Source organism: Canis aureus, chromosome 16 (assembly GCF_053574225.1).
Source record: "Canis aureus isolate CA01 chromosome 16, VMU_Caureus_v.1.0, whole genome shotgun sequence".
In the NCBI taxonomy this organism is placed as follows: domain Eukaryota; kingdom Metazoa; phylum Chordata; class Mammalia; order Carnivora; family Canidae; genus Canis; species Canis aureus.
This window is the reverse complement of record NC_135626.1, coordinates 30,996,263-31,021,298: the sequence shown is the minus strand read 5'-3', so window position 1 is coordinate 31,021,298 and position 25,036 is coordinate 30,996,263. Positions and strand designations below refer to the sequence as shown.

Below are 25,036 nucleotides of genomic sequence, written 5' to 3'. Positions count from 1 at the left end.
ACTACAGAGAGGCCGCCAGATCTGGGAAATCAGCATTTTGCATCTGTGTTAGTATAGACTGAATCAGGCTGGAGTCATCAGATGCTAAATCTAGGGGGGAATTTTGATGAAGAGCAGAGTATTTACATATTTACATGATTTTAAAGTAGCTCTCTATAAACTGCTTATTAATTGCTAGGGGAAAATAATAATTATAGAGTAGTGAAATAAAACAACACCTTGACTGGTGCTAAAAATTGATAACACCAATGAAGAACAGATGGAGAATGTGACTCCAAATGTGAAACCTTGAAAAGGACACATCACCTATGTAGTATTCTGGCTGAGAATGTGTAACCTGAATCTAGCCATGAGGAAGCATTAGACAAACCCAAGATCAGAGATAGTTTTATTTTTTTTTTAAAGGAGTGTGTTTGAGAGAGAGAGAGAGACAGAGAGACAGGGAAAAGGAGCACAAGAGAAAGGCAAAAGGGTTGTATTAAAAAAATATCAGTGTCATTAAAAAAAGAAGAAAGAAAGGCAATAAAAAGCCCCAGATGAAAAGAGTCTAAGCAGTGCAGCCCGGGTGGTTCAGCAGTTTAGCACCACCTTCGGCCCAGGGCGTGATCCCAGAGATCAGGGATGGAGTCCCACATCAGGCTCCCTGCATGGAGCCTGCTTCTCCCTCTGCCTGTGTCTCTGCCCCCCCACCCCCGCCCTCTGTGTGTGTGTGTGTGTGTCTGTCCCCTGAATAAATAAATAAAGTCTTAAAAAAAAAAAAAGAGTTAAATATAGGGAAATATAAGACCTGGCCATAGTAGATTGGATCCTGCACTGAAATGGGAAAAAATGTTCTAAAGGATATTATTGAGTCAATTGACAAAATTGGAATACAGATGGTAGATTGAGTAAAAGTATTGAATCAGTATTAAATTTCCTAAATTTGACAACTATACTGTGATTATGTGAGAATATACTTAAGAAATACTGAAGTTTTTAAGGGTGAAGAGCCATGATATGTGTAACCCTCAAAAAAGGCTAAGAAAAAAAATCGTGTGTGTGTGTGTGTGTATATTATGTATTTTGTGTATATACATCTGTATTCATGTGTGTGCATGTATATATGTGTGTACTTATATATGAAAGAAATTGAGAATATTCAGAATCTCAGCAACAGCAACCTTGAAATATCAGCAGCTTACAAGATTACTTTATTTCTCACTCATGAACATGCTAGCAAAAGGATGAATCTGATGAATTAGGTATATCTGAAGAGTATGAGAATGTTCTTCATATTATACCTAATCTTGCAACCCTTGGGTACATTTGAAATTATTTCAAATAATTTTGAAGCCCAGGTGACTCAGCGGTTTAGTGCCACCTTCAGCCCAGGGCCTGATCCTGGAGATCTGGGATCAAGTCCCACGTCAGGCTCCCTGCATACCATGCAGGTGCCTGTTTCTCCTCTGCCTGTGTCTCTGCCTTTCTCTGTGTCTCTCATGAATAAATAAATAAAATCTTTAAAAAAAAAAATCCAAATAAAAAGTTTTTGAAAGTCCTCTATTTTTTGGCCACTTTTCAGACTCTTATTAAGTATTTTTATACTTTGGTATGCCTTTTTTGTTATTTTATTTTTAAAGATTTTATTTATTTATTTATTTATTTATTTATTTATTTATTTATTATTTATTTATTTATTTGAGAGAGAAAGAACATAACCAGGGGAAGAGGGAGAGAGAGAAGCAGACATCCCCAAACAGGGGCCTAATATGGGGCTTGATCCCAGGACTCTGGGATCATGACTGGAGCTGAAGGCAGGCACTTAATCAACTAAGCCACCCAGGCTCCTCTTTTTTGGTTATTTTAATTCTGTGTCTTCAATATTTGCATCAGTTTATATGGCCAGGCTTTTTTACATTTTAGTGTTTGTTTGCATCTTGAAAGTAGACATTTATACATCTTTGTTATTTTTTACATTTAGAACAAATTAGAGGGTGGGGTGTTTTTCTATGTTTAATTTAAATTTTCTTTTCTCCTAAATGTTTAGCACTTAAACGCTTTAGGATATCAAGCATGCTTGACAAAATAATTCCATTAAGGGCTAATTAAGAAATGAATGTAAAGAAATATTAAATTTTGGGGTTTTTTTTCCTCGCAATACCTATTTCTTCCACTCGAGGCCCTCCTGTATTTATTTCTCTGAATTGGATTAGTTTCTGGTTTTAGGGAAGGTCAGGTCTTCATGAATAAATTATCTACGACAAATCTGTATCAGAACTTTACAAGATTCAATAGGAAAAAATGGGACATAAATGAAAAAATAAACAGGAAAAGGAATCTTATATGAAGAATGGTGAATTAGCATGAGGAGTAATGTGGGAGATAACGGACTTTGGAGATAGACCACACAGGTTTATCTGGATCCTACCTCTTTCTTTGCTTTTGACCTTGGGCAAACTACTTCATCTTGCCAAGCCTCAGTTTTATCATTTCTAAAAAGAGTTTGATAACAGAATCCCTCAAAAAACTGTCAGAAGTATTAAGATAAATAATATAAATGTGAACAGCTCATAGTAAGCATTCAACAAATATAAACTATCATCGTCATTATTATAAATAATAGAAAAAGAAATATTAGGTGCTGAAAAAAGATGTGGGAATGATTTGTTTTAACCATTTAATTTAGAGGAGGAAAATCTAATCTGGGTGTGAGAATAATGGTACTTTTTATAGAAAGGGTGACACATACTTGAACTGGGCCAGACATAGAAAGGAAAGAGCATTCCAGACAGACAGCACAGCATGCAAATCATGCTACAAAAGAAAAAGTCTTGTTTTGGGATGCCTGGATGACTCAGTTAACTGTTCAACTCTTGATTTCAGCTCAGGTCATGACCTTAGGGCCATGAGATTGAGTCCCACATCAGGCTCTGCACGGGTGTGGAGCCTGCCTGAGATTCTCTCCCTCTCCCTCTCCCCATACCCTCTCTGTCTCTAAAAAAAAAGTCTTGAGAGTCAGAATAGGCCTTTTGCACACTAACTGTACTGCTATTTGTTAGTATGTTTGTGTCTAAAAATATAATATCTGTCTTATAACTTGTTCATAGGAATTTAGAGTTTCAGAGCTTAAAACTGTCAGGAATATAGTAGGTTCCTCAAAAATAATAGCTTTGATGTATATTCTTTTATCATCATCATCATCATCATCATCATCATCAAAGGCCCAGGAATATAAGGGAGCTATGGACAGAAGAAAAGTGTTAAAAAGTGAAATTTGAGTTGGGTGTGTTGGGACCAAAGCACATAGGCATTTGGATACCAACCTAAGATTTTAGACCACAGACTGCCTCTGAAGATATTTGACAAGGGAAAAAATGATCAACTTGCTTTACCTATAATCTGACCCCTTTCTTTCCTACACATTCTGTATCTAACCTGTTAGCCCTAATTTTTAAAAATTGCAGAATTTTACCACTTTTCACCATTTCCATCACTAATCTAAGACACCATCATCTGCTGCCTGTGTTGTAATGACAGCTTCCTACCCAAACACCCTGCTCTTACTCTTGCCTCACCGCCATACAGTCTAATCTGAACAGAGCACCCAGAAGGATCCTTTTAAAACTTAAAGTGAGGGGCTACCTGGGGGGCTCTGTTGGTTACCACCTGCCTCTTGATTTCAGCTCAGGTCATGATTTCAGGGTCCTGGGATTGAGACCTGCATCAGGTTCCGTGCTCAGTGCAATCCGCTTGAGATTCTTTTTCCCTTTCCTTCTGCCGCTTCCACTTATGTTTCTCTCTCTCTCTCTCCCTCTCTCTCTCTCTCTCTCAAATAAATAAATCTTAAAATCTTTAAAAAATATTTTTTGAAAACTTAAGTTAGGACTCTCTAGGGGTTTCCATCTCAGAGTAAAAACCAAAATCCTACAAGTAGTAGCCTACAAGTAAATGTGAGAGCCTACCTGATCTGCCTTCTCCATGTTTCTCTTACCTCAGTGACCTCATCTCTTATCACTCTAGCCCCTCCCCTCCCTACACCATCCACTCCACTGACCTCCAGCCCTTACTATGTGTGGAGTTGTTTTGTGGTATTATTAATTGCTTTCTTACATGTTATATGCTTGTCATATTTTTGTCCTTTATATCTCTCAACTGGAGGGTAAGTTTCAGAGGGCAGCTATCTTTGATGTGTTCTCTGATTTATATTAGAATAATATCTGACATTGATTAGGTACTCAGTAAATATTTGATTAATAGATAAAGGATGAATGAAGACTGTCAATACTTAAAAATATTAACAGTAAGTTGGGAAGTAACTGAAGATCAGAGAAGAGACTTTTGTGATAGTGTAGACCAGCACTGTCCAGGAGATATATAAAGAAAGCCATACTGTTAATTTTCTGGTAGCCACCTTTTTAAAACAGTAATAAATAGGAGAATTTTTTTTTAAGATTTTATTTTATTTTTTATTTATTCATGAGAAACAGAGAGAGAGAGAGGCAGAGACAGGCAGAGGAAGAAGCAGGCTCCATGCAGGGAGCTGGATGCAGGACTCGATCCCGGGTCCCCAGGATCAGGCCCTGGGCTGAAGGCAGTGCTAAACCGCTGAGCCACCCGGGCTGCCCAGGAGAAATTATTTTAAATAGATTTTATTTAGTATAATATGTGTAAAATATCATTGAATGTGCAATGTTAAAAATTCATTGATGAGAGTTTTTTTTTTTTTTAAGATTTTATTTATTTATTCATGAGAGAGAGGGGGGCGGGGCAGAGACACAGGCAGAGGGAGAAGCAGGCTCTATGCAGGGAGCCCTACATGGGACTCGATCCCAGGTCTCCAGGATCAGGCCCTGGGCTGAAGGCAGCACTAAACCGCTGAGCCACCCGGGCTGCCCTGATGAGAGATTTTTACATTCTTTTTCCGTACTGTATCTTTGACGTCCAGTGTTACATTGAGAATATATCTTATTTTGTACACTAAATTTTCAGTGGAAATACTGGATCTGTGTTTCGATTTAATAAGATTTATTATTGAAAAAAAATTCATATACCCAAATGTTCCAAACACACTTAAAAATTTTCTACTAACTGAATGCCAAAATCTTTTTCTTTTAATATTTGCATCCATATGGATAAAACTATTTCATGTTTTTCTAGAAGACTTCATCTTTCAAGCAAACGTATCTTTTCAAATTAAGTATATCACTAATTCTTATTACTATTAATGTCAAATTCGAAGGAGTATTTTACATATTGAAAGCAACTCTAAACTTAGTATCTCCGTAGCATACCTCAAATTTTTCTTAGTTTTTATAACTAATTTACCTAACACTATTAATAATTAAAATCTGCATATTGATTTATGGTAGAAAAATACATAAAATCATTGTTGATGTGTAGTATTAAAAGTTTTAATGTCAGTTTGAATTCTTATACATGTTCAGCTTCACAAATAAGGTTTTCCTTTTCTTGGATCTTTAAGTTTAGCTCATTTATGTGCAGTGTGATGGTTTTTTTTTTTTTTTTGTCTTTGTTGATTGAATATTAGGCAAGCTTTCCTTTTGTTTTAAGAAAATTTTGAATTGATGTTAAAAATATGGTAAATCTGGGGATGCCTGGGTGGCTTAGGGGTTGAGCATCTGCCTTTGGCTCAGGGTGTGATCCCGGGGTCCTAGGATTGAGTCCCACATCGGGCTTCCTGCATGCAGCCTGCTTTTCCCTCTGCCTATGTGTCTTGCCTCTCTCTCTCTGTCTCTCGTGAATAAATAAATAAAATCTTAAAAAAAATATATGGTAAATCTTTGTAAAACTCTTCTACAACTCAGCCAAGGAGCATTAGCAAAGAACATAGGATCATTAAATTCATTGTCATCTAAACTTAATGAAAAGTTACAGAATTTGCACATATATACCAAATAAAGTTAACTGTTTGGTATATGACATTTTTCACACATTCAGCTGCAAAGAACTTTGCACATATACATTACACATGTATTGTACAGCGGAATGCAGCAATAAAGAAAATAATCTCTTGTTTGAAAATGTCAATAAATTTGAATTTTTTTTTAAGAGTTTATTTGAGAGAGATAGTACATGCAGGAGTGGGGGGAGCATAGGGAGAGGGAGAAGCAGACTCCCTACTATGCAGGACTCCAGGGACATCCTGGGACTCCAGGATCATGACTTGAGCTGAAGGCAGATGCTAAACCAACTGAGCCACCCAGGTGCGCCAATAAATTTGAATTTTTGATCCAACATAGCTGGAGCACCATCCATTATGATAATCAGTTTTATTCATTGTGCAGCTTAATCTCTTCTTTGAAAGGTATAAAAGTTAAAAATAGATCATAAGTTTGATGTTTATGCTGCAAATTGACAGCTTTTTGTCATAAATTTGGAAGTCCTTTAAGATAATATCGTGTGAAGCTTGAATTAGTGTCTCCTATATCACATGGCTCACCTAAAGCTGAAGACAGGTACTTGTAGTGTTTCAAATTTTGAATCAATGGATCACTGATATTGTTAGAAAGTTCTTATGTTGTAGAGACATTTGTTTATAACTTAATTAAAGCTTTCATTTTTGGTAAAATATCTCTTCTAGCCTTTTATTATAAGTGAAATTACCATCTTGACCTAAAAATAATTTACTCTTTTGTGCAACAATCCAAGCCATCTTATAGCTGGCCAAAGGTGGTCCAGGACCACTAGTGTCAATAACACCTAGAACTTAGAAATGCGGAGTCTCACATGCCACCCCAGACCTACTGAATCAGTATCCATATATAACAAGTCCTGAGGTGATTTGTAGACACCTGAATATTTGAGAAGCACTTGTCCAGATAATAAGCAGTAGAAGGTTTAACCCGTTAGTAGCAATGGAAGTACACCAATAAGGTCTGTGTGAAAGATGCCATGAGAATAGAGTCAACCAGACTTAGCAGTGCTAGAATGTACAGTAATAGAGCAGTCAAGGCTCTGTAACTTAGTGATTGAGAGACTGTAATGATTCATAGTATTCATAGTATTATTTAATGTATATTTTCTAGTTTTAATACAAATAATTTAAAATATGCGTGTGTTTGTATATACAAACGCATACATACTGGCACAAATATTCATTTCAGAATTACACACAATAAAAAAATATACTACCCAAAATCAACCATAAAACTTCATTTTTTAAATATATTGACTATGCATACCATTCAGCTTCTTTAATGTATATAGAATGATATTATTCTGTTTGGGTTTTTTTTAAGATTTTATTTATTTATTCATGAGAGACACAGCAAGAGAGAGAGGCAGAGACACAGGCAGAGGGAGAAGCAGGTTCCATGCAGGGAGCCTGATGTGGGACTTGATCCCGGGTCTCCAAGATCATGCCCTGGGCTGAACCACTGAACCACTGGGCCACCAGGGCTGCCCTATTATTCTGTTTAAGAAGATTGCAGCGATACAAATGAATTGTTAATGAAAGAGTTCCTGTGCTTTGTTGAAAATGTTAAAATTCTAACTTCTCAAGAATTTCTTTTTTCACAATTAACAAAACAGTCTTTAAAAATGACAAATAGAGAATGTCTGTAACTCTCTTTAAAATATTTAAAACCCAGAAACTTGAGTTGTATGAAATTTGGCAATGTTCTTTTCCCTTTGTTTGGTACCCTTTTGTAGGTCTTGACATGAAGTTAGCTCAGTACTAATAACTACACTGTGTAAATCCTTTAAATACATGGGTAACCTGATTATTAAAATACGACTCAATTGATTTTCAATTTTTTTTTTACAATGATGGTTACCAGTTGCTTAAAAAGGGAGGAAAGAAGACAATTGAATATCCTTTGTTCACTCACTTATAAACTTTTAATTGCATTATTGTGAGACAGTGGCCTGATCCTAAAAACAGAATAATCTCTCCATTTGAAGGTCAATTAGTTATTTTAAATTATGGAAATTTGTTTACCTTTACTTAGTGTAGTGGCGCAAAAAGAAAGCAATGAAGAACTGAAAGAGAGGGGAAAATGAAGGGAGGAGGAGGAAAGAAATCAGTAAAAAGGAAAGGACGCACTATGAAGAGACCCTTTCTCATTGGAAGGATCAGGTGCATTGCTTTTTTCAACCAGGGCTGGCGTACTCACCGTTTTATAAGGAATTGGCTGCACTGTTCTCTAAAATCTCAGTATTTTTGATGAGTTTTTATGCCTTACAGAATAGCCTCACCTTACTGTTTAAAATCATGAGCCACAATTTCCCACGAAATTAGACTTCTCGTTATTTTTTTTTTTCAAGTCCTAACAACTTTTAACAGGCATGGGCCGTTCTTCTAACAACTTCCTTTGATCAACAGCTTTCTAAAACGTACTCTCATGCTTAAGTTGTTTCAAGTTCCTTTCAGCAGTGTGTTATGACCTAAGGCAGCAGTGAAGTGGTGAACAGTGCAAAGCCAAAGTATTCGGCTTGTCTGAACCAGCCTTTGCCTTAAAGAAACCATGGGAAATTGCGTTTGGCAACTTCTTTAGGTTTCAGATAAGCCCAGTTGCAGTCGGCCTCACCTGTGGAAAGATTGGTTTGAATGCTTGACAGGAGCATGAAGCCCCGAGGCAGAAACATAAGGTCAGATCAACACAGGAGTCTCTATGGACAGTTGAGGTGTCTTGTGAGCTGTTTTGGTTGATGGATGAACAACAGAGGAACCTAACAACAGATTAAATATATCTCTAAAAGTAACAACACTACAATGTGATTACTAAAAAAATATTCGTGTTTTCATGCTTTTGAAGATTGTGTTCTTAGTGCCTTTATTAGAGAAATAGTAAAGACTTTAATTTTTAGAAACGATATCAGTTCACACACTTTATTTATTTATTTATTTATTTATTTATTTATTTATTAGTGATCTGAACTTTTTATAGTATTTCAATATAGCACTAGTAGATATTCTAAGATGCTGTCTCATCTTTAGAAAGGAAAAGAAGAAAAATACATTTATATGATGTGTCAGTCTTTTCTGTTCTAAAAGGGTACTATAGTAAAATATTCCTATGTTTCCATTTCAGATGGTCACTTGTGACCTCAAAATGTCAACTTTTGTTTTCTGTTAAAAACCCTCTTTACAAGCATCCCTCATGCTACTCTTTTATAGCCACAGCCACCTCCTTCCGTTCTTCCTCCACTAACGCCTTGCAACCAGTAATCTGTTCTCTATCTCTATAATTTTGTCATTTCAAGAATGTTATGTAAATGTGATCATACAGTATGTCACTTTTGAGCATTGGCTTTTTTCACTCAGCAAAATTCCCTTGGGACACATCCAGGTTGTTGCATGTATCCATAGGTTTTTCTTTTTTATTGCCAAGTGCTTATAAAACTGGTGAAATCTGATTATGTTTGGTGGATTGTATCAATGAAGTTTTCTGATTGTGATACTCTATTACAGTCATGCAAATTATAACCACTGGAGGAGGCTTATTGAATACGGGGAACCTCTGTATTATTTCTTACAGCTGTGTATAATCTACAGTTATTTTTTTTTTAAGATTTTATTTATTTATTCATGAGAGACACGGGGGGGGGGGAGAGAGAGAGAGAGAGAGGCAGAGACACAGGCAGAGGGAGAAGCAGACTCCATGCAGGGAGCCCAACGTGGGACTCAATCCCGGGTCTCTAGGATCACACCCCGGGCCGAAGGTGGCACTAAACCACTGAGCCACCCAGGCTGCCCCTACAGTTATCTTTAAATAATTTATTATAAGCCAAAACCTAAGCCTTTTTAAGAAAAGGAATTATAAAGCTCTTAAAATGATAGCAATCTGAGTAGAGAAACTTACTTAAAAAAAACTTGGTCAAATTTATTTTCCAACATTAATTCCCTTTTTGTGAATCAAAATATGACCCATGTACTTTCCAATATTAGACTTTGCCCAAGAAACTGCCTAAGTTTAAGACAGCTTGCTTGGAAAAGGAACACAAGAACAGCCCAGTTGGCATCCCTGTTTGCCCAGACACCAGCCGTATCCAGTGATTCACTGGACGTGAACGTGACATTTTGATCAAGCATTGGCAAACAAAGATGTCTGTTTCAGAATCCCCATTCCCAAATAGTTTTCTTTTTATGTAGAAAAGGTCTTACCATTTTAAGAAAATCTGAGAGAAATTTTATCCTGTTGATAGTACAGAACCCATTTGAATGCAGATCAATTAGAATCACAGAATTTTCAAAGTTAGAGGAATTTGGAAGGGAAGTGATCTTAATCTTCATAGAAACCTTCCAGTTCATTTGATGACAGTATTTTCTGTAGTTGTTTGGCTTAGATAGAACTGATGTTGGGGTTCTGGGTTCTCTGCTGTGAGCCACTTATTTTCTGGCTGTTCAGGGACCAGTTCAGCACTCTGTCATCAATTGTTTCACACATGCCTTGTAAGCCTTACAAAGGAGACTTGGCAAAGGAATTTAAGAAACATTTATTAAATGCTCTTTTCTATGGATGCACTGGGAAAGTTAAATGTACTCTTTATGAGGAACTCTTAATCCAGTGAGAAGACAGTAAAATAGGGCAAAACCATTACTTCCTAGAAAGCATTGCAGAATAGGTGCCTTCTAGCTGGTAAGTTGTCAGAGGCATGTTTGTCTACCAAAATAGGCATTACTCCCTTTAAATTTTCTTATTTAACTTAAAAAGGTACAACTTTCTAATATTTCAATAGTTGCTAAAGCACACCTTTCAGGGTATGTTTTAAACATCTATGTAAATGGCAAACATTTTATGTTTCTTGATGTGAGAGCAATATATATTAATTTGCTGACAAACTAGTAAATTTTACCCATGGAGGAAGTAGTGATAAGGCGGTTGACACTATAAAACTCTTATCTTGGCAGTTTATTTTACTATGTGAGAAACACTTTCAGTACTCTTACTTCAGTGTGGGACTCCTGACATTGTGTTAAGTGATTTATTCACAAATTATTTCAGAATTAAAACCAAGACTTCTCTAGTCATACCTTAACCCTACATAAATAAATCACCCTTTTTGAAAATACTGTACTTTGATTTATTGATATCCATGTTAGATACCAAGGATTGTCTGTGACCGGGAGTTTCAAATCAAATTGTGAATTCCATCACAATTCTTTAATATTGAAGGTAGCTGATTCCCTGATCTGATTGCTGGTGACATTCTGCTACTCCTGACCATATGCCCTTCATGTTATCTGTATCCCCTCCCATTCTTTTTGCTACTTGGCTTCTCATATTCTTAAAAACTGTTTTCCCTCTTTCCTACATCATTTTATAAGATCTCCTGACATTGTAGTTATTAACCCTCTTTCTACCAAATATTTTGTAAATATGTTCCCCTATATACAAATTGCCTTTCTAATTTTCTCAAAGACTTTTTAATACAGGTGTTTTTGTGTTGTCAAATCTTTTTCTTTGTGCTTCTCCTTTTAATAATTTTTAAAAGTGCATTCCTTGCCAGATTTCAGGTACACATAACCTAATTTTCCACTCCCCTGCCCCCATTCTGTCTTTATTTAACCCATCTTTGAAATTATTTTGTTTGGTATATGGAATGAGATGAGGGACTACACTTTCTACTTTTGTTTTCCCAAATAATTTGTTGTGGCAACTACTCAATGTGTTGTGGTATCTTTATTACCATAGATTAAACTATATATAATCTAGGGTCTGTTTGGGGCTTTCTGATCTTTCAATTGCTTTGTCAATAAATATTTATTGGGTGAATGAGAGTTTTATATAACTCTTCTTTGGCCAATACCAACTATTGGCCAACTACACTATACTAACTATTGTGTGACCAACTACACTATACTAACTATTGTGTAGCTTTACTTATGCCTTAAATCTTTGAGCCATATCTCACCCTGTTTTTTTCTTTCTTGTTACTGTTTTTCAAAATTTGCATACCAGTTCTAATTTCTTTTTCTTCCAAATGAATTTAAGAATATTATTATCTTACTATCTAGCTTACAACTTAGAACTCTTGGTCAAGTTCCTACAAAACAAAACACAATTTAGTAAAACTGTGATTCCAATTGAATTAAAACTCTAAAAAATAAATTGGAAGGAATATATTTGTTTTGAAGCCATCTCTCTTAAACCCCAAACTTCAGATAAATTCTAAATGTTTAATAGCTACTAAAAAGTAGCCTTTGAGTTGTAGCAAGTTTCAGTGAGCAGAGTTTACATTCTGTTCAGGAAAGGAAATTTCGGATACTATAAATGTTTCCTTCAGTACATTTGTAATCAGAATTGAAGAAGTAAGAAAATAGTTTTTCTTTTATGTCAACCTCTACTAAACCAGTAAAATGCAAGGTTAGGGTTAAATACATTTAACTGGATTTTTTTTTCTAAGATTTTATTTATTCATTTATGGGAGACCCAGAGAGAGAGAGAGAGAGAGAGAAAGAGGCAGAGACACAGGCAGAGGGAGAAGCAGGCTCCACCCAGGGAGCCCGACGTGGGACTTGATCCCGGGTCTCCAGGATCACGGCCTGAGCCAAAGGCAGACACTTAACAGCTCAGCCACCCAGGCGTCCCATTTAACTGGATTTTAATTTATTAATATTTATATTGTGAACAAGTTACATGGTAAAATTTATCAGATAGCTGTCCCAGTGTGTCTGTCTTTGATTAGAGACTTCTGTTTATAGACAGAGATTGAAGATTGTTTCTTTGGTTTTCTTTGATGTTCAGAGTCAGAGCTCAATTTTGCACCTTTTGGAGAATGAGGCAGGTGCAGGTAGAAAAGCTGACAGCTCTTGGGAGGGTTAATTAGAGCTAATTATAATTTGATTGACCTGCTTTTCTTCCAGAAAGCTTAACCAAATCTTCCTTTGCAAAATGAGGACTTTGCTTTTTCAGACAAACTAAAGAAAATATTTGTTTCTTGGATTTGCAAATGTCTATCATTTTACACACTTTACAAGAAGTGTCACCACATAATTTGTGGAAGAAGGGATATGGGTGGGGTGGGAAAGGACCATCACGATTATATAGTCCTTGAGACATATGTTATATTAGCTCATGTTGAAAAATGTACTTTTTAGGGAAATATAAACTAGTGTGCATAACTTTTAAATCTATGTAATGAAAAATCAAGAAATACAATTGTCAAACACAATGAAGTATAACTGTCCTCCATCTCACGCAGTTTTGATATAATCTCATTTGCTTTATAAAAATTTATATATAAAGAGCATATAATGAAATGATTTGCTTTTCATTAAATCATTTTCATAGCATGGTTTATGGTTATTGTAATTATTTAAATGAAATATGGTTCTACTAATAGTCCCATAAAATTGAAACGTCTTATGAAGAACTTTTCTAAGAAAGCTTCTTACCTGATAAAATTCTCTAAGGCAGTTACTATATATGCAAAACAAAGTTGTCATTTTTACAGTCAACTCAGCTATATCTCATTTATGGTAAGTGGAGCACTTGTTCATATTAGAGTTTTACTCTCAGTCAAGACTCTTTGGCTTTGGAAAGTTAGGCAGTGAAATACTTAATATTTTAATGACAGTTCGAGATAGCAGTAGGAGATACTAAGTAGCATATGATTAATTACAAATAACAAATATTATAAAAGATAAAAGGAAGGAAAAATCAAATCAATGTAAGCTGAAGTAGTCTGACTTCCCAGAGAAGGTAAAATCCCAGAGAAGGTAAAATCTAAAGTAGATTTTGAATGATAGCCGAGAACTGAATGATGGAAAAAGAGTCAGTCGGAGAAGGACAAACATTATATGTTCTCATTCATTTGGGGAATATAAATAATAGTGAAAGGGAATATAAGGGAAGGGAGAAGAAATGTGTGGGAAATATCAGAAAGGGAGACAGAACGTAAAGACTGCGGTAGAAGGGGTGGTAGAAGGGGAGGAGAGGGGTGGGGTGGGAATGAATGGGTGACGGGCACTGGGGGTTATTCTGTATGTTAGTAAATTGAACACCAATAAAAAATAAATTTAAAAAAAAAAAGAAAAAGAGGGAAAATGTATACATAGTGGAAGGAACAATCATCTTGGAGTCAGGAGAGTTCAGTGTAGGGAAATTTGGTAAGTAATATACTTGGATATAGTAATCATGTAAGAGAGTGCTAAAGCTGGAAAGATAGATTTGGAACAAGTAGAGAGCCTTGAAGTATGAAGATTGAGAATGTGTTTTATCATACTACCTAAGGTTATCTTAGATTTGTTACCTGAGCAGTATTAGGAAAATTGATCCTTCAGAAGTATGCAGAATACATGAGAGTGAAGAACACAGTAGGCAAGGTGATCATTTATGTGATTCTCATAGTACCTAACGAGGTGATGAAAACATGAATCAGTAATATAGTGGCAAGAATTCAGATTAAGGAATGGCTGTAAATGCATCATGAATGAAGATTTCACAGTGCTTAATAACTGGTTAGGTATGAAGGTGGGGTGGTGGGCTGGACATATGCATGGAGGAGGAGTACGGAAAGAGAAAGGAGAAAGCACATATCAGAGGCACGTAGAAAGTTGTCTGAATTCATTCTCTCCCCTAAGTGCATCCATGTTTACAGAACAAGTTGTAGATTCATTCGTAAATACCTGCAAATTACTTTGAGATCCCGCTTTGAGAGAAATAGTTTACATGTTTTAATAAATCTGATATACAAGTTAAGGAACCTATATATAACTTGCTTTTTTAAACACTTTTCCTTCAACAGCCTTCTTCCTGCAATAACCCTTAATCTTTTTCACAAGCTGTAGTGGGACTGAGACCAACAAGCATTCTCCAATGAGTGAATGTTGGAAGCTGATAAGAGAAGTATTCTTTCGGGTTTGGTAGCAAAAGTTATATTACACCACGACATATATCTCTTTGCAGTCTCTTTTTTTCTCCTGTCGGCCATTGACATTTTGGAAGATTTACTGATTAGCTTAAAAATTACAGATTTTCAAAGTTTACTGATATGAATGTGCTAGCCTAATTAAAATGTGCAACTGCTGTTAATGTTTTTTCCTTCTACTTTAGGGAGCCCTTACAACTTGTAACTAGTGAAGGAAAGGTTTTACATAATTGTCGCTAACATTAAAAAGACCTGTGCACATTATATTATTATGTTCCCAAACAACTTCTCTAAAGTTCAGTAACTGATATTACTAATTGATTGCCTCAGGAAAGCCCTTAATAAATTGTCTAGTCTAGCTCTCTAATTGCATGGGAGATTATGTATATCTTTCAGAAGCAATAAAGAGGGAACTGTTCCAAGAACTGTAATTATTTCTTTAACCTTCCTGTGAGAGTTGTTTTGATGTTATAAAGTAGGCATTGTTATTTCCCATTATACAACTGAACACACTGAGTTTGGTAGAGAATTAGAGAATTACACAGCCAGGAAAAAAAAAAAAGTCACAGATTAAAGAATCTGACCTAGCTATAGCTCATTCTAACATTCATGTCTTTTCTTCTATATCATGTTCCTTGTGGGAAAGAAGTGCTGGGTGTGGAAAAACACATAGCACATTGTCTTTTGTCTGAGCTTGTACTGCCCTTTGTATGAGTTTATGACACCCTCTGTCTCCTTTGTCAAAGGAGAATTTGGTCTCATCTTTCCCAAAATTCATTGTGAAATTGTAAGGTGAAAAAAAAATCCTCATTTTACATTGGGGCAGTACAAGTCACAGGTATTTCCTCAGTGTCATCACAAAAAAAAAAAAAAAAAGCCAATTCAGATATTTCAAGATTCCTTTCCAGGCTCTGTGCTCATACTGCTCGGTATTAAAAAGCAGAATGCTTCTGTTGATTTTTTTCTGATTGCTATTACATCTTGGTTTCTCTTTTCTAACTTTCTAAACTAAATTCATCTCTACTGAATACAAAGTAATTCAGTGAACTGGCTGCAGCATTTACCCCCAACGGGATTTCGGGCTCATGGTGAGGTACTCAAAAAATTCTGGCTCAATTGTTACTGACATGGGAGGCTTTACAGTTATTTATTAGAAGACAACCCGGGAGGAAAAGGAAAAAAAAAATGGATTTATGTGATCCTGCATTGCTAAATACAGCACACTGCTGCTGTCTCTTTTTTTACTGCTTCCTCTAAAAGTCATCATTTCAATGCACTAATCTTTTAAGCAGCCATTCAGTGGGAATTGGGCTAGAACTTTGCTAAGGGGTCACATTTACCAACCTGACAGTTATATATTGACAAAAGAAATAGCTTGAATTTATTCAGCATCAAAACCTCAGCATCTTTTACCACCCAGCCGCATTTCACACTGTATTACCATCAGTGAACTATCATAGCTATATAAATTCCATCCAGATTCTTCATTTAATTAACCAGCATTCTTTGAACAAAAATAAAAGTGCTGTTTTTATAGAGGAATAAAAGCTGCATGAAGTGAGTGTGAAGGAGACAAATCATCAAATTAGTTATTATTCATTGCAGCTATCGTGAATTCTCTGCCCTCCTCTTTCTCTTCAGCAGCAATGTATTTTTCTTCTAGCTTGAGTGAATGGAAAACGAGGAACGGTGTATCAGCCTCAAAGATATTTTAGTATATTATAATGGCCACATCCTAAGCTCATGGGGGTTTGGACACTGATGATATTACCATCCATGAGTGATTTTTTTTTTTTTAATCATTTTATGTAGTTGGAGAGACAGTATGGTGTTGTAGCTAAGAGCATGGACTTTGTGACTATACTGCCTGGGTTCAAATCCTAGCCCAGCCACTTTTTGGGTCTGTGATTCTGAGCAAGTTACTTGACCTTTCTTCGCTTCAGTTTTCTACCTATTAACTGAGTATAATAATAGACCTCACAGGGTGTGGAGTAACTGAGCTGGTCCGTGTTAAACATTTAAAGTAGTGCCAGCATTTACATCCTGTGTGCACAGTAGCAGTCTGATGTGAAGTTGATCAAGCAGTGACACTGATGACATGGTCACCTGGCCTGAACCAATCAATGTGGCTTAATAAATATTCTTTTATTTCCCCAGACCTTTCTTTCTCACAGTACCCTTTAATGATAAGACCACAAGTTTTAAAAATAAGGAAATCAAGTTCTTTGGGTTTCTTGTTTTTATTTGAGTATAGTTGATGTGCAATGTTACCTTAGTTTCAGGTGTGCAACATAGTGATTCAACAACTGTTGTGTCGTTCCTGTCTGTCACACACAACACTGTTGTGATACCATTGACTCTATTCCCCATGCTATACCTTTTGTTCCTGTGACTGAAATCAAGTTCTTTGAACCAGAGGTATATTAGGCAGCTGATTGGCCACATCTCCATCCTGAACCCTGCTGCCAGATTTAGCTTTCTAAAGCACTCTGTTCTCAAATCAATTTCTGCTCAAAAGGCCTGATGATTTACCTGCTATAAGCCCTTTTGCCTGTCATGCCATTTCTGCCAATCCCTGGCTCTTTTCCTGTCTCTCTTCAACCTTTTTTTATCCATTGTTCTCCCAGGAAGCATCTACTCCAGTCAAAAATTGATCTAGTGCCGTTTCTCAAACGTACCACATTCCTTATCCCTCTTCCTTTGTTCACATTGTCCTTTTTGTCTATCATGCCCTACTCTGTTCTTCCACTTATCTAAGACATACTTCATGCCCTGAACTGAGTCAGGAAAGGAAAGGCATCTTTTATCCCCTTTGTATTTTTTAGCGAATAATATGATGATCTAGATGCACTAGTTGCTAAGTAAATGTTAACAATAATGAAGTCTTCCATTAGCTGTCCTTTCAAACTACATTTAGAATCTAAATGTTACAGTTTTACACTTTATACCATCTCCAACACTGTCAGCCTTGTTCATGCCACAGTTACTTTATGCCTGTCCTCCCTGCTCCACCCTTGCCCACCCCCTGCAGTTTACTCTCAACCCAAGAGCAAAAGTAATCCACTTATAATTTAAGTCAGATCACAATCATTTCTCTTCTCCAGACCTTCCAATAACTTCCCATCTCACCCTGAGTAAAACCAAAGTTTTATGATGGCCTACAAAGCCTTTTAAGATCTGCCACTCCACTCCAGCCCCATCCCTGCCCTCACTCCTTGTGTCTTTCTATTCCCTTTTCCTGTCCCTTACCACTCTCCATTTAGGCCACACTGGTTTCCTTGCTGTTCTCTAAAGATGCAAGGAACAATTCCATCTCCGGACCTTTGCATAAACTATTCCCTTTGCCCCAAAAACTCCTTGGGAAATCTTTATGGCTCCATGCTTCCCAGTTCTCTGATTAAATGTCTTCTCAGTGAGATCTTCACTGATAATCCCTTATTTACTGTCTATCTCCCCCAGCTATTGTGTAAATTTGGGATGGGGAAGGGTTTGAGGGAGGACTTTTTGTCTGTTTTGTTAGGTGCTCTGTCCTCTACCTGAAACAGAATCTGACATAAACATTTATTGAATGTATGAATGAAAAGTTGATCTTTAATAATATGTCCATATTCCTAACTCTCCCTTCATTTCAAATGCATTTAGACTCAAACAAAAGCAAGCATCCTATAATAGCTCTGAGAAAATTAAAATAGCCGTAGTTGAATATTAGCCATGGTAATTGGAGCAGAAAGTTCCATTGCAGAGAAAAGAGATTTCTGTATCAAGTAAAGAAAAAAAATTGTTTACAGTATATTAACTGCCATATTAAATTATATTGGTGTCCTTAGAAGACTGTCGTTGACCTAGCACCAAAGCACATTTTGAAAGAGCAAGTGGTTTTGGTTACCCTATCCTCCTCCTAAAGTGGAGAGTGTAGCTAGTACATAGTTTTGTTTTGTTGGGTTTGTTTTGTCATTTAGTAGCAGAGTAAAATGGTGCAAAGAGCATTAATGTTGGAGTTTGGCAGACCTGGATTTAAACTCTGGCACTACTATGTGTCCTTGGACAGGATATGGAACATTTCTGAGCCTCTGTTTAATCATTTATAAAATGGTTTTTAATAATACCTTTCTCTTGATGTTCTGGAGGTTAAGTGAAAGGAGGCATGTGAATCGTCTAAGACATAGCATGTTTAATAAATACATGTTATGTATTTGTGAACATTGCACCCTAGAGAAATAGCTATATGTTTTGCTACTGAACTTCACCTTTGACTTAAATCAGCAGTTAGAATGATGTCTAAAAATAAGCTTTGGATCCTGGGCTTGGACCACAGGGAAATCCACAACCCTGCAAATCTCTCATCCTAGAACATGAGTCCTACCACCTACCTGAGTTCTGCAGAAGCCTACTCTTCTATCTTTTGAACCAGTTCTTTAATTCTGTTCTTCAATTTTCAACCCCCTTCTACTTCCCTTATTTCCAAAATGTTATGCGAGATGTGTGAAGTTGGGGATTCCATACTGAAAATTATCCAAGAAATCAGCAGAGGAAAAGTAAGATCAAGCATTTGTTCTACATAATAAAATAACATGAATCATAAGTTTTAAATTGACATGTGAGGAGCACATGTCTTCTATTCAGTTTGGGAATCATAACTTCCAGAGGAAGGAAAATGTTTTGTTTCAACCACCAAACTGTTTTTAACATGGCTTTTTTTTTCCAATGGCATGAATTTTGAAATCCTCAGGAAGCCAAAGCCATGGTGGAAGAAACCAGAGCCCTGCGAAGTCGGATCCACCTTGCTGAAGCCGCACAGCGCCAGGCACATGGGATGGAAATGGACTACGAAGAGGTGATCCATCTGTTAGAGACCGAGATCACAGATCTAAAGGCTCAGCTTGCTGATTGTTCAGACCAAAATAAAGTAAGCAAAACCATCCTCTCTTTTAGTTACCATGGTTTCCTTGCTGTTGTCATGTATCCTGTTTTCATTTCCTTTTCATCTGTACTTCTAAACTAGGTCAGTGTTTGTCTTCTATTATTCAATGATAGGATGATGTGTCACAATGGGATGGGGGGGGGGTCATGTGAAGGTTGTGCCTCCCTTTATCCACATAGCTTTGGGGTGGAAAAGCATGTGCCCCAGATTTATTTGGGTCATTGGTCAGCATTGTACAGCTCAGGCATTAAGACCTGGAACTATTCAACATATAATTGATTACATTGGTTTTCTCCTTTTGTTCCTAAACTTGCTAATTTGCCTGGTGGGGATGAAAGGAGGAGAGTCTAGGGATGGGTTTTGCTCTTTGATTAGAGCATTCAAGGAAGTATGAATGTTAAATATTTTTTGCCCAGGGCCTAAGGTAATTAATAAAAAGAAACTGAGTTTGAATTTAATAGGCTTCAATTTCAATAGCAAAATACCAAATACTACTCAGAAATCAAGGTGGCTTTTTCCTATGTGGTTTTTTTTTTCCCTTTGTGATTATTTTTAACATACTACATACTATATTCATTGAAAGGCCTTCAAAAGCTATAATAGACATACACATTTTTATTTCACTAAGGTATAAAATTAAGTAAATTGAAATACATATTTTATAACTTTTAATGAGTTCACTTAGAATAGGTACTTATATCTCTAACGCACTCAACTTTTTAAGAAAACATAAGGCAAATTTGAATAGTTTGTTTCTTTATATATATATAAAATAGTTAAATTCCTTAATTATACCAAGTGGAAATGAAACCAGTTTTAGAAAAGCAAAATACATAAGAAAATCTGAAATTTTCTTTGGTCCGCTCTTTTACTTTTCTCACATCTGCCCATTTAAACCAATTCTAAAAGAAAGCTGATATTCTTGTCACCCCTTGATAATATACAAGGCCAAGGGAAAATCATATTACTTGAAAAGGCGGCAAGACTTAGAAATATTACATACATTTATTATTTTTGGCCCGGTGTTTATATTCTGAAATACATGCTTAATGTCATGTAAGTGTAGTATGATTCTGAAAATATTGGGAATTATCAGAATATCAAAAGTACTGTTTTATAAAACTGTGTACTTTTAGAGGGATAATCAACAGTCTTTAAAAATACTTTCTCAGTAATATTCAGAGTTCTTATGGAATTATTCTTTTTTTTTAAGCATAAGTTATTTGTAATTCTCTGTCCTAGCTCCTAGCTGATACACATTTTTGTCCTAAGTCGTCTAGCAATAAAATTATTCAGTTTTTCTCTTTTTTAGCATAATGGGGTCTCATGCCATTCCTCGTAACAAGGTTCTAAGCTTAGCCCTTAACGTGTCTCTGAAAAAATGATCTTTTGTTTCCTTTTCAAAGAAAGAATACTAGACACAAGCATCTCAACATTTCCCAAACTCAATGCCAGTGGAGAAAGAGAAGGAAACTTCTTTTTAATTATTTGAGATTGCTTCAAGAGACATTGACCAAGATATTAACAGGACTCAGATTCAAACATTCATTTTTAAGACACAGATTCTTTTTGTAACAGTGTTTTTATTTTTCACTGTAAGCTTTCCCTTATGTTATCTCTATACTCACCTTTTTTATTTTTGTTTCTTTTGTTTACCCCAGCTTAGGAAAAAAACATTGCCAGCACCTTTGAAGATCCAGTGTCTGTCCCTAGTTGCATTTCCCTCCCCTGCCCTCAGAAGTAACCACTCTCTTAGATTTAGTATTAACCATTTTCTTGATAATTTTACCACATATGTTTATATACCTCTTAACAATAAATGTTGTTGAGTCTTGCCTGTTTATCAACTTTACATTAATAGAAATATCCTACATGTATTATTCTTACTTGCTCTTTTCACTCAACCTTTTATTTTTCCAATTCATCTATTTGAAATTTATAGCCAGTTCATGTATTGTCATGGCTTTTCTGTACTCCTTTAAATGGATATACTACAGTATATTTGTCCATTCTGTATTTGATGAACAGTCCAATTGTCTTTATTATGAACAACGTTGCTAAAAAAAATTTTTGTGCATATATCCTGCTCCACATACATAACAGTTTTTCTTGAGTTCATATCTTGGAGTGGAACTGCTAGGTTGAATGATGATCCATCAACTTTACTTTACTTTTTCTTTAATGCCTAATTGCATTTAAAAACTCTTAAACCAATTTTTACTCCCATCAGTAGTGAATGAGAGATATTGTTTACCCCACACCCTTGCTGACACTTTGTTTTCACTTACTTTTAATTTATATCAATCTGGTAGGTGTGATAAGTAAATCTCATTGTGGTTTAATTTGGATTTCCCTGGTTACTAACGACTTTGAGCCACTGGTATGTTGGGACCAGCTGGCACTGGCTCACAATAGGTGATTGTGTGCATCTCTTCTTAACTGCATATTCAGTGACATCAGGTTGGTAGCTTAAAATCAGCCATAGTAAAGTTATTTATACTCCCCTATGCTATAAACCAGGGCTTTAACCCCTGGCCCAGATACCCAGTTGAGTATGTATTTATGTACTTGTTAGGCATTTGTGTTTCTCTGTGAAATGCCTCTTCATTACATTTTCCATTGGGTTCTTCTTTTCATATTGATATGTAGTGATTGTTCATATGTTCAGTTGCTATTCCTGTATTAAGTTATATGTTATTAAAGTCTTCAATTTATGGTTCGCCTTTCACCCAATGGTAAAATAAACATTGATTTTCATATAGTCAAACTTATCAGTCTTTTCCCTCATGTCTTTTTAGAATTTATTCCATTCCCAAAAGTATTCTTTGATATTTGCCTCTAAAAATTTTAAAGTTTTGGGGGCACCTGGGTGGCTCAGTCAGTTAAGTGTCTGCCTTGGGCTCAGATCATGATCTCAGGGTCCTGGGATTGAGTCCCACACCTGGCCGGCTTCCTGCTCAGCACGGAATCTGCTTCTTTCACTCCTTCTTCCTCTGCTCTTCCCCCTGCTTGTGTGCACTCTCTTTCTCTCAAATAAATAAAATATTTTTTAAAATTTTAAAGTTTTAAAGTTTTGATCCTCTATAATTGGTTTTGTGGCATTATATGGAGGTGGGGATCCATTTTATTCTTTCTTTATTCTGAATGAATGACCAACTATCCCAGCACCATTTATTCAAAAGTCTCTTCTTTCCTAATTGATCTATAAAATCAGTTCTGTCATATATCAAGATTTCATGTGTGCCTATCTTCCTGAAGCCTCTCTATTCTCTTTCACTGGTCTATTTGTATGTTCTTATGCCAATTACACACTGTTACTGTATCTTTTACAGTAAGTCTTGATATCTGATCACCCTACCTAGTACTTTTTCTTTAAAAGTATATTAACTACATATTTTTAAAAAGTATATAACTATATATTAACTACATGACCCTTTGATCTCTTTTATATGAATTTTAGACTTGGCTTATAAATTCAAGCAAAAGGGGGAAAAAAAGCTGTTGGAACTTTTACTGGAAATGCATTAAATATATAGATTACTTAGTGAAGAATTTACATATTTATGATTGAATCTTTATTAATAAACTTACCAGTGAGGCACAAAAAGTTTAACTGCATTGTGTCCAGAGAATCTAGTCTATAGCATAACAACTCCAAAATTTTTGATGGTTGCTTTGTGGCTTACTATATGGCCAGTGTTCACACATGTTCAGAGTGAGCTTGAAAAGAATTCTGCAGTTTTTTGATGGATTGTTTTATATGCAGTATCCTTAGTTTATATGTAGTGTTTTAATTGTATATGTGGTAAATAACATATAGCTGAATTTTTTCTTCATCTTACTGATTTTTGACCTTTAATTAGAAAGATCTTTCCATTTACTCTTATTTGCTAATGTACTTGGCTTCGTTTTCACCCTCTTTTAATTTATGCATTTTATGTGTACTGTGTTTTTTGGCTGTTTTTTTAGTTGTTATTTCTTGCCTGTTGTTGTTTTTTTTTTTTTTTAATTGGTTTAGATTTTTCCTGTGTTCCCCAGCTCTCATTCCATTTATTTCCTTCTGCTAGTTTAGAAAGTATATACTCCGTTTCTAATTTTTAATGATTATCTTAGAAATTTTAACATTTTATTTTAAATTATAACACAAATCACTAGCTTTCCCCTTCTTCTAAATATTATAAGCACTTTAGAATATAAAAGATAGGATTTAGAACATAAATCCTATCATCCCTTCCTACTCAGTTTCTATTTTTGTCAGTATTTTAGTTCCTTCTTGACTTTTAACACCATAAATTAGACACTATACAGTTCATTTTGTGCTGTCAACCTTTGTTTAAATAGATCCTCATGTTTACCATTTTCTGTGTTCAGCATTCTTTTTGCATCTCAGACCTTGCTAAAATTATTTCCCTCATGAAGTACATGTTTTAGAAATGTATTTAATGAGGATATGTTGGTAACAAATTCTCTTCAGTTGTGTTTGTCTGAAAACATCTTTATTGAACTTTTGCTCTTGAAATACATTTTTGCTACATTTAAAGTAAGTTGGCATTCAATTTCTTTCAGTGTTTTTATTCCATGGTTGTGATATCAGTACTCAATCTGGTATTTGTTTGCAATCTGTTGTTTTTTTCTAGATGATTTCAAGATCTTTTTATCTTCAGTGTTCCGCAGTTTGACTGTGATGAGTCATGTGTTGACTTATTTTTATTTACATTGCTTGAGATTCACTGAGCTTCCTCATCTAAGGAATAATGTCTGTTGTTATTTCTGAAAAACCCCAAATTGTTATCCTGAGCAATTTCTCTTTCATTCTTTCTGAACCCTCATGTGTAATTCAGATTGGGTGTATGCTAGATCTTCATCTAGTTATATTCTCCTTACCTTTTCTCCTTCTGTTATATTTTCCATTTTTATTTTTCTGCTGCATTATGAAAGCCTTCTTTACCTCTGCCTTCCAGTTTATCCATTCTCTTTTCAACTGTATCTAATGGATATTAAACCCATAAATGAGCTTCTAATTTAATTTTTATTATATTTTTATTTTTAAGATTTATTATTTTATGTTATATGGATCTATTTTTATAGTTTCTTTTCCCTTTGTTATGCTTTAAATTCCTAATTTTTGAAACCTATTAAACATTACTTTATAGTTTGTATCTGATCACTCCAATATCTGCTGTCTTTATAGGTCTGATCCTATAATTTGTTTCCTTCAGCTGATTTTATTCATGGTAGCTTATTTCCTGAGGTCATGTTCTTTTGGCACATAATATGTAGGAATTCTTTGAGATCTGGATT

The 25,036-nt window shown here is 35.5% G+C and overlaps 1 protein-coding gene across 26 annotated transcripts in view; it reads left to right on the top strand.

The window, feature by feature from the left end:
- STXBP4 (syntaxin binding protein 4) overlaps window positions 1-25,036 on the top strand; it is a 213,793-nt gene that overhangs the window by 66,813 nt on the left and 121,944 nt on the right. For all 26 annotated transcript variants that reach the window (XR_013354387.1, XM_077852662.1, XM_077852663.1 and 23 more), the window contains one exon: window positions 19,544-19,720. Coding sequence is in view for 25 of the 26 variants with exons in the window: in XM_077852662.1 (XP_077708788.1) it covers window positions 19,544-19,720 (177 nt within the window). In the remaining variant the exon portion in view is untranslated. The remainder of the gene's footprint in view (window positions 1-19,543; window positions 19,721-25,036) is intronic.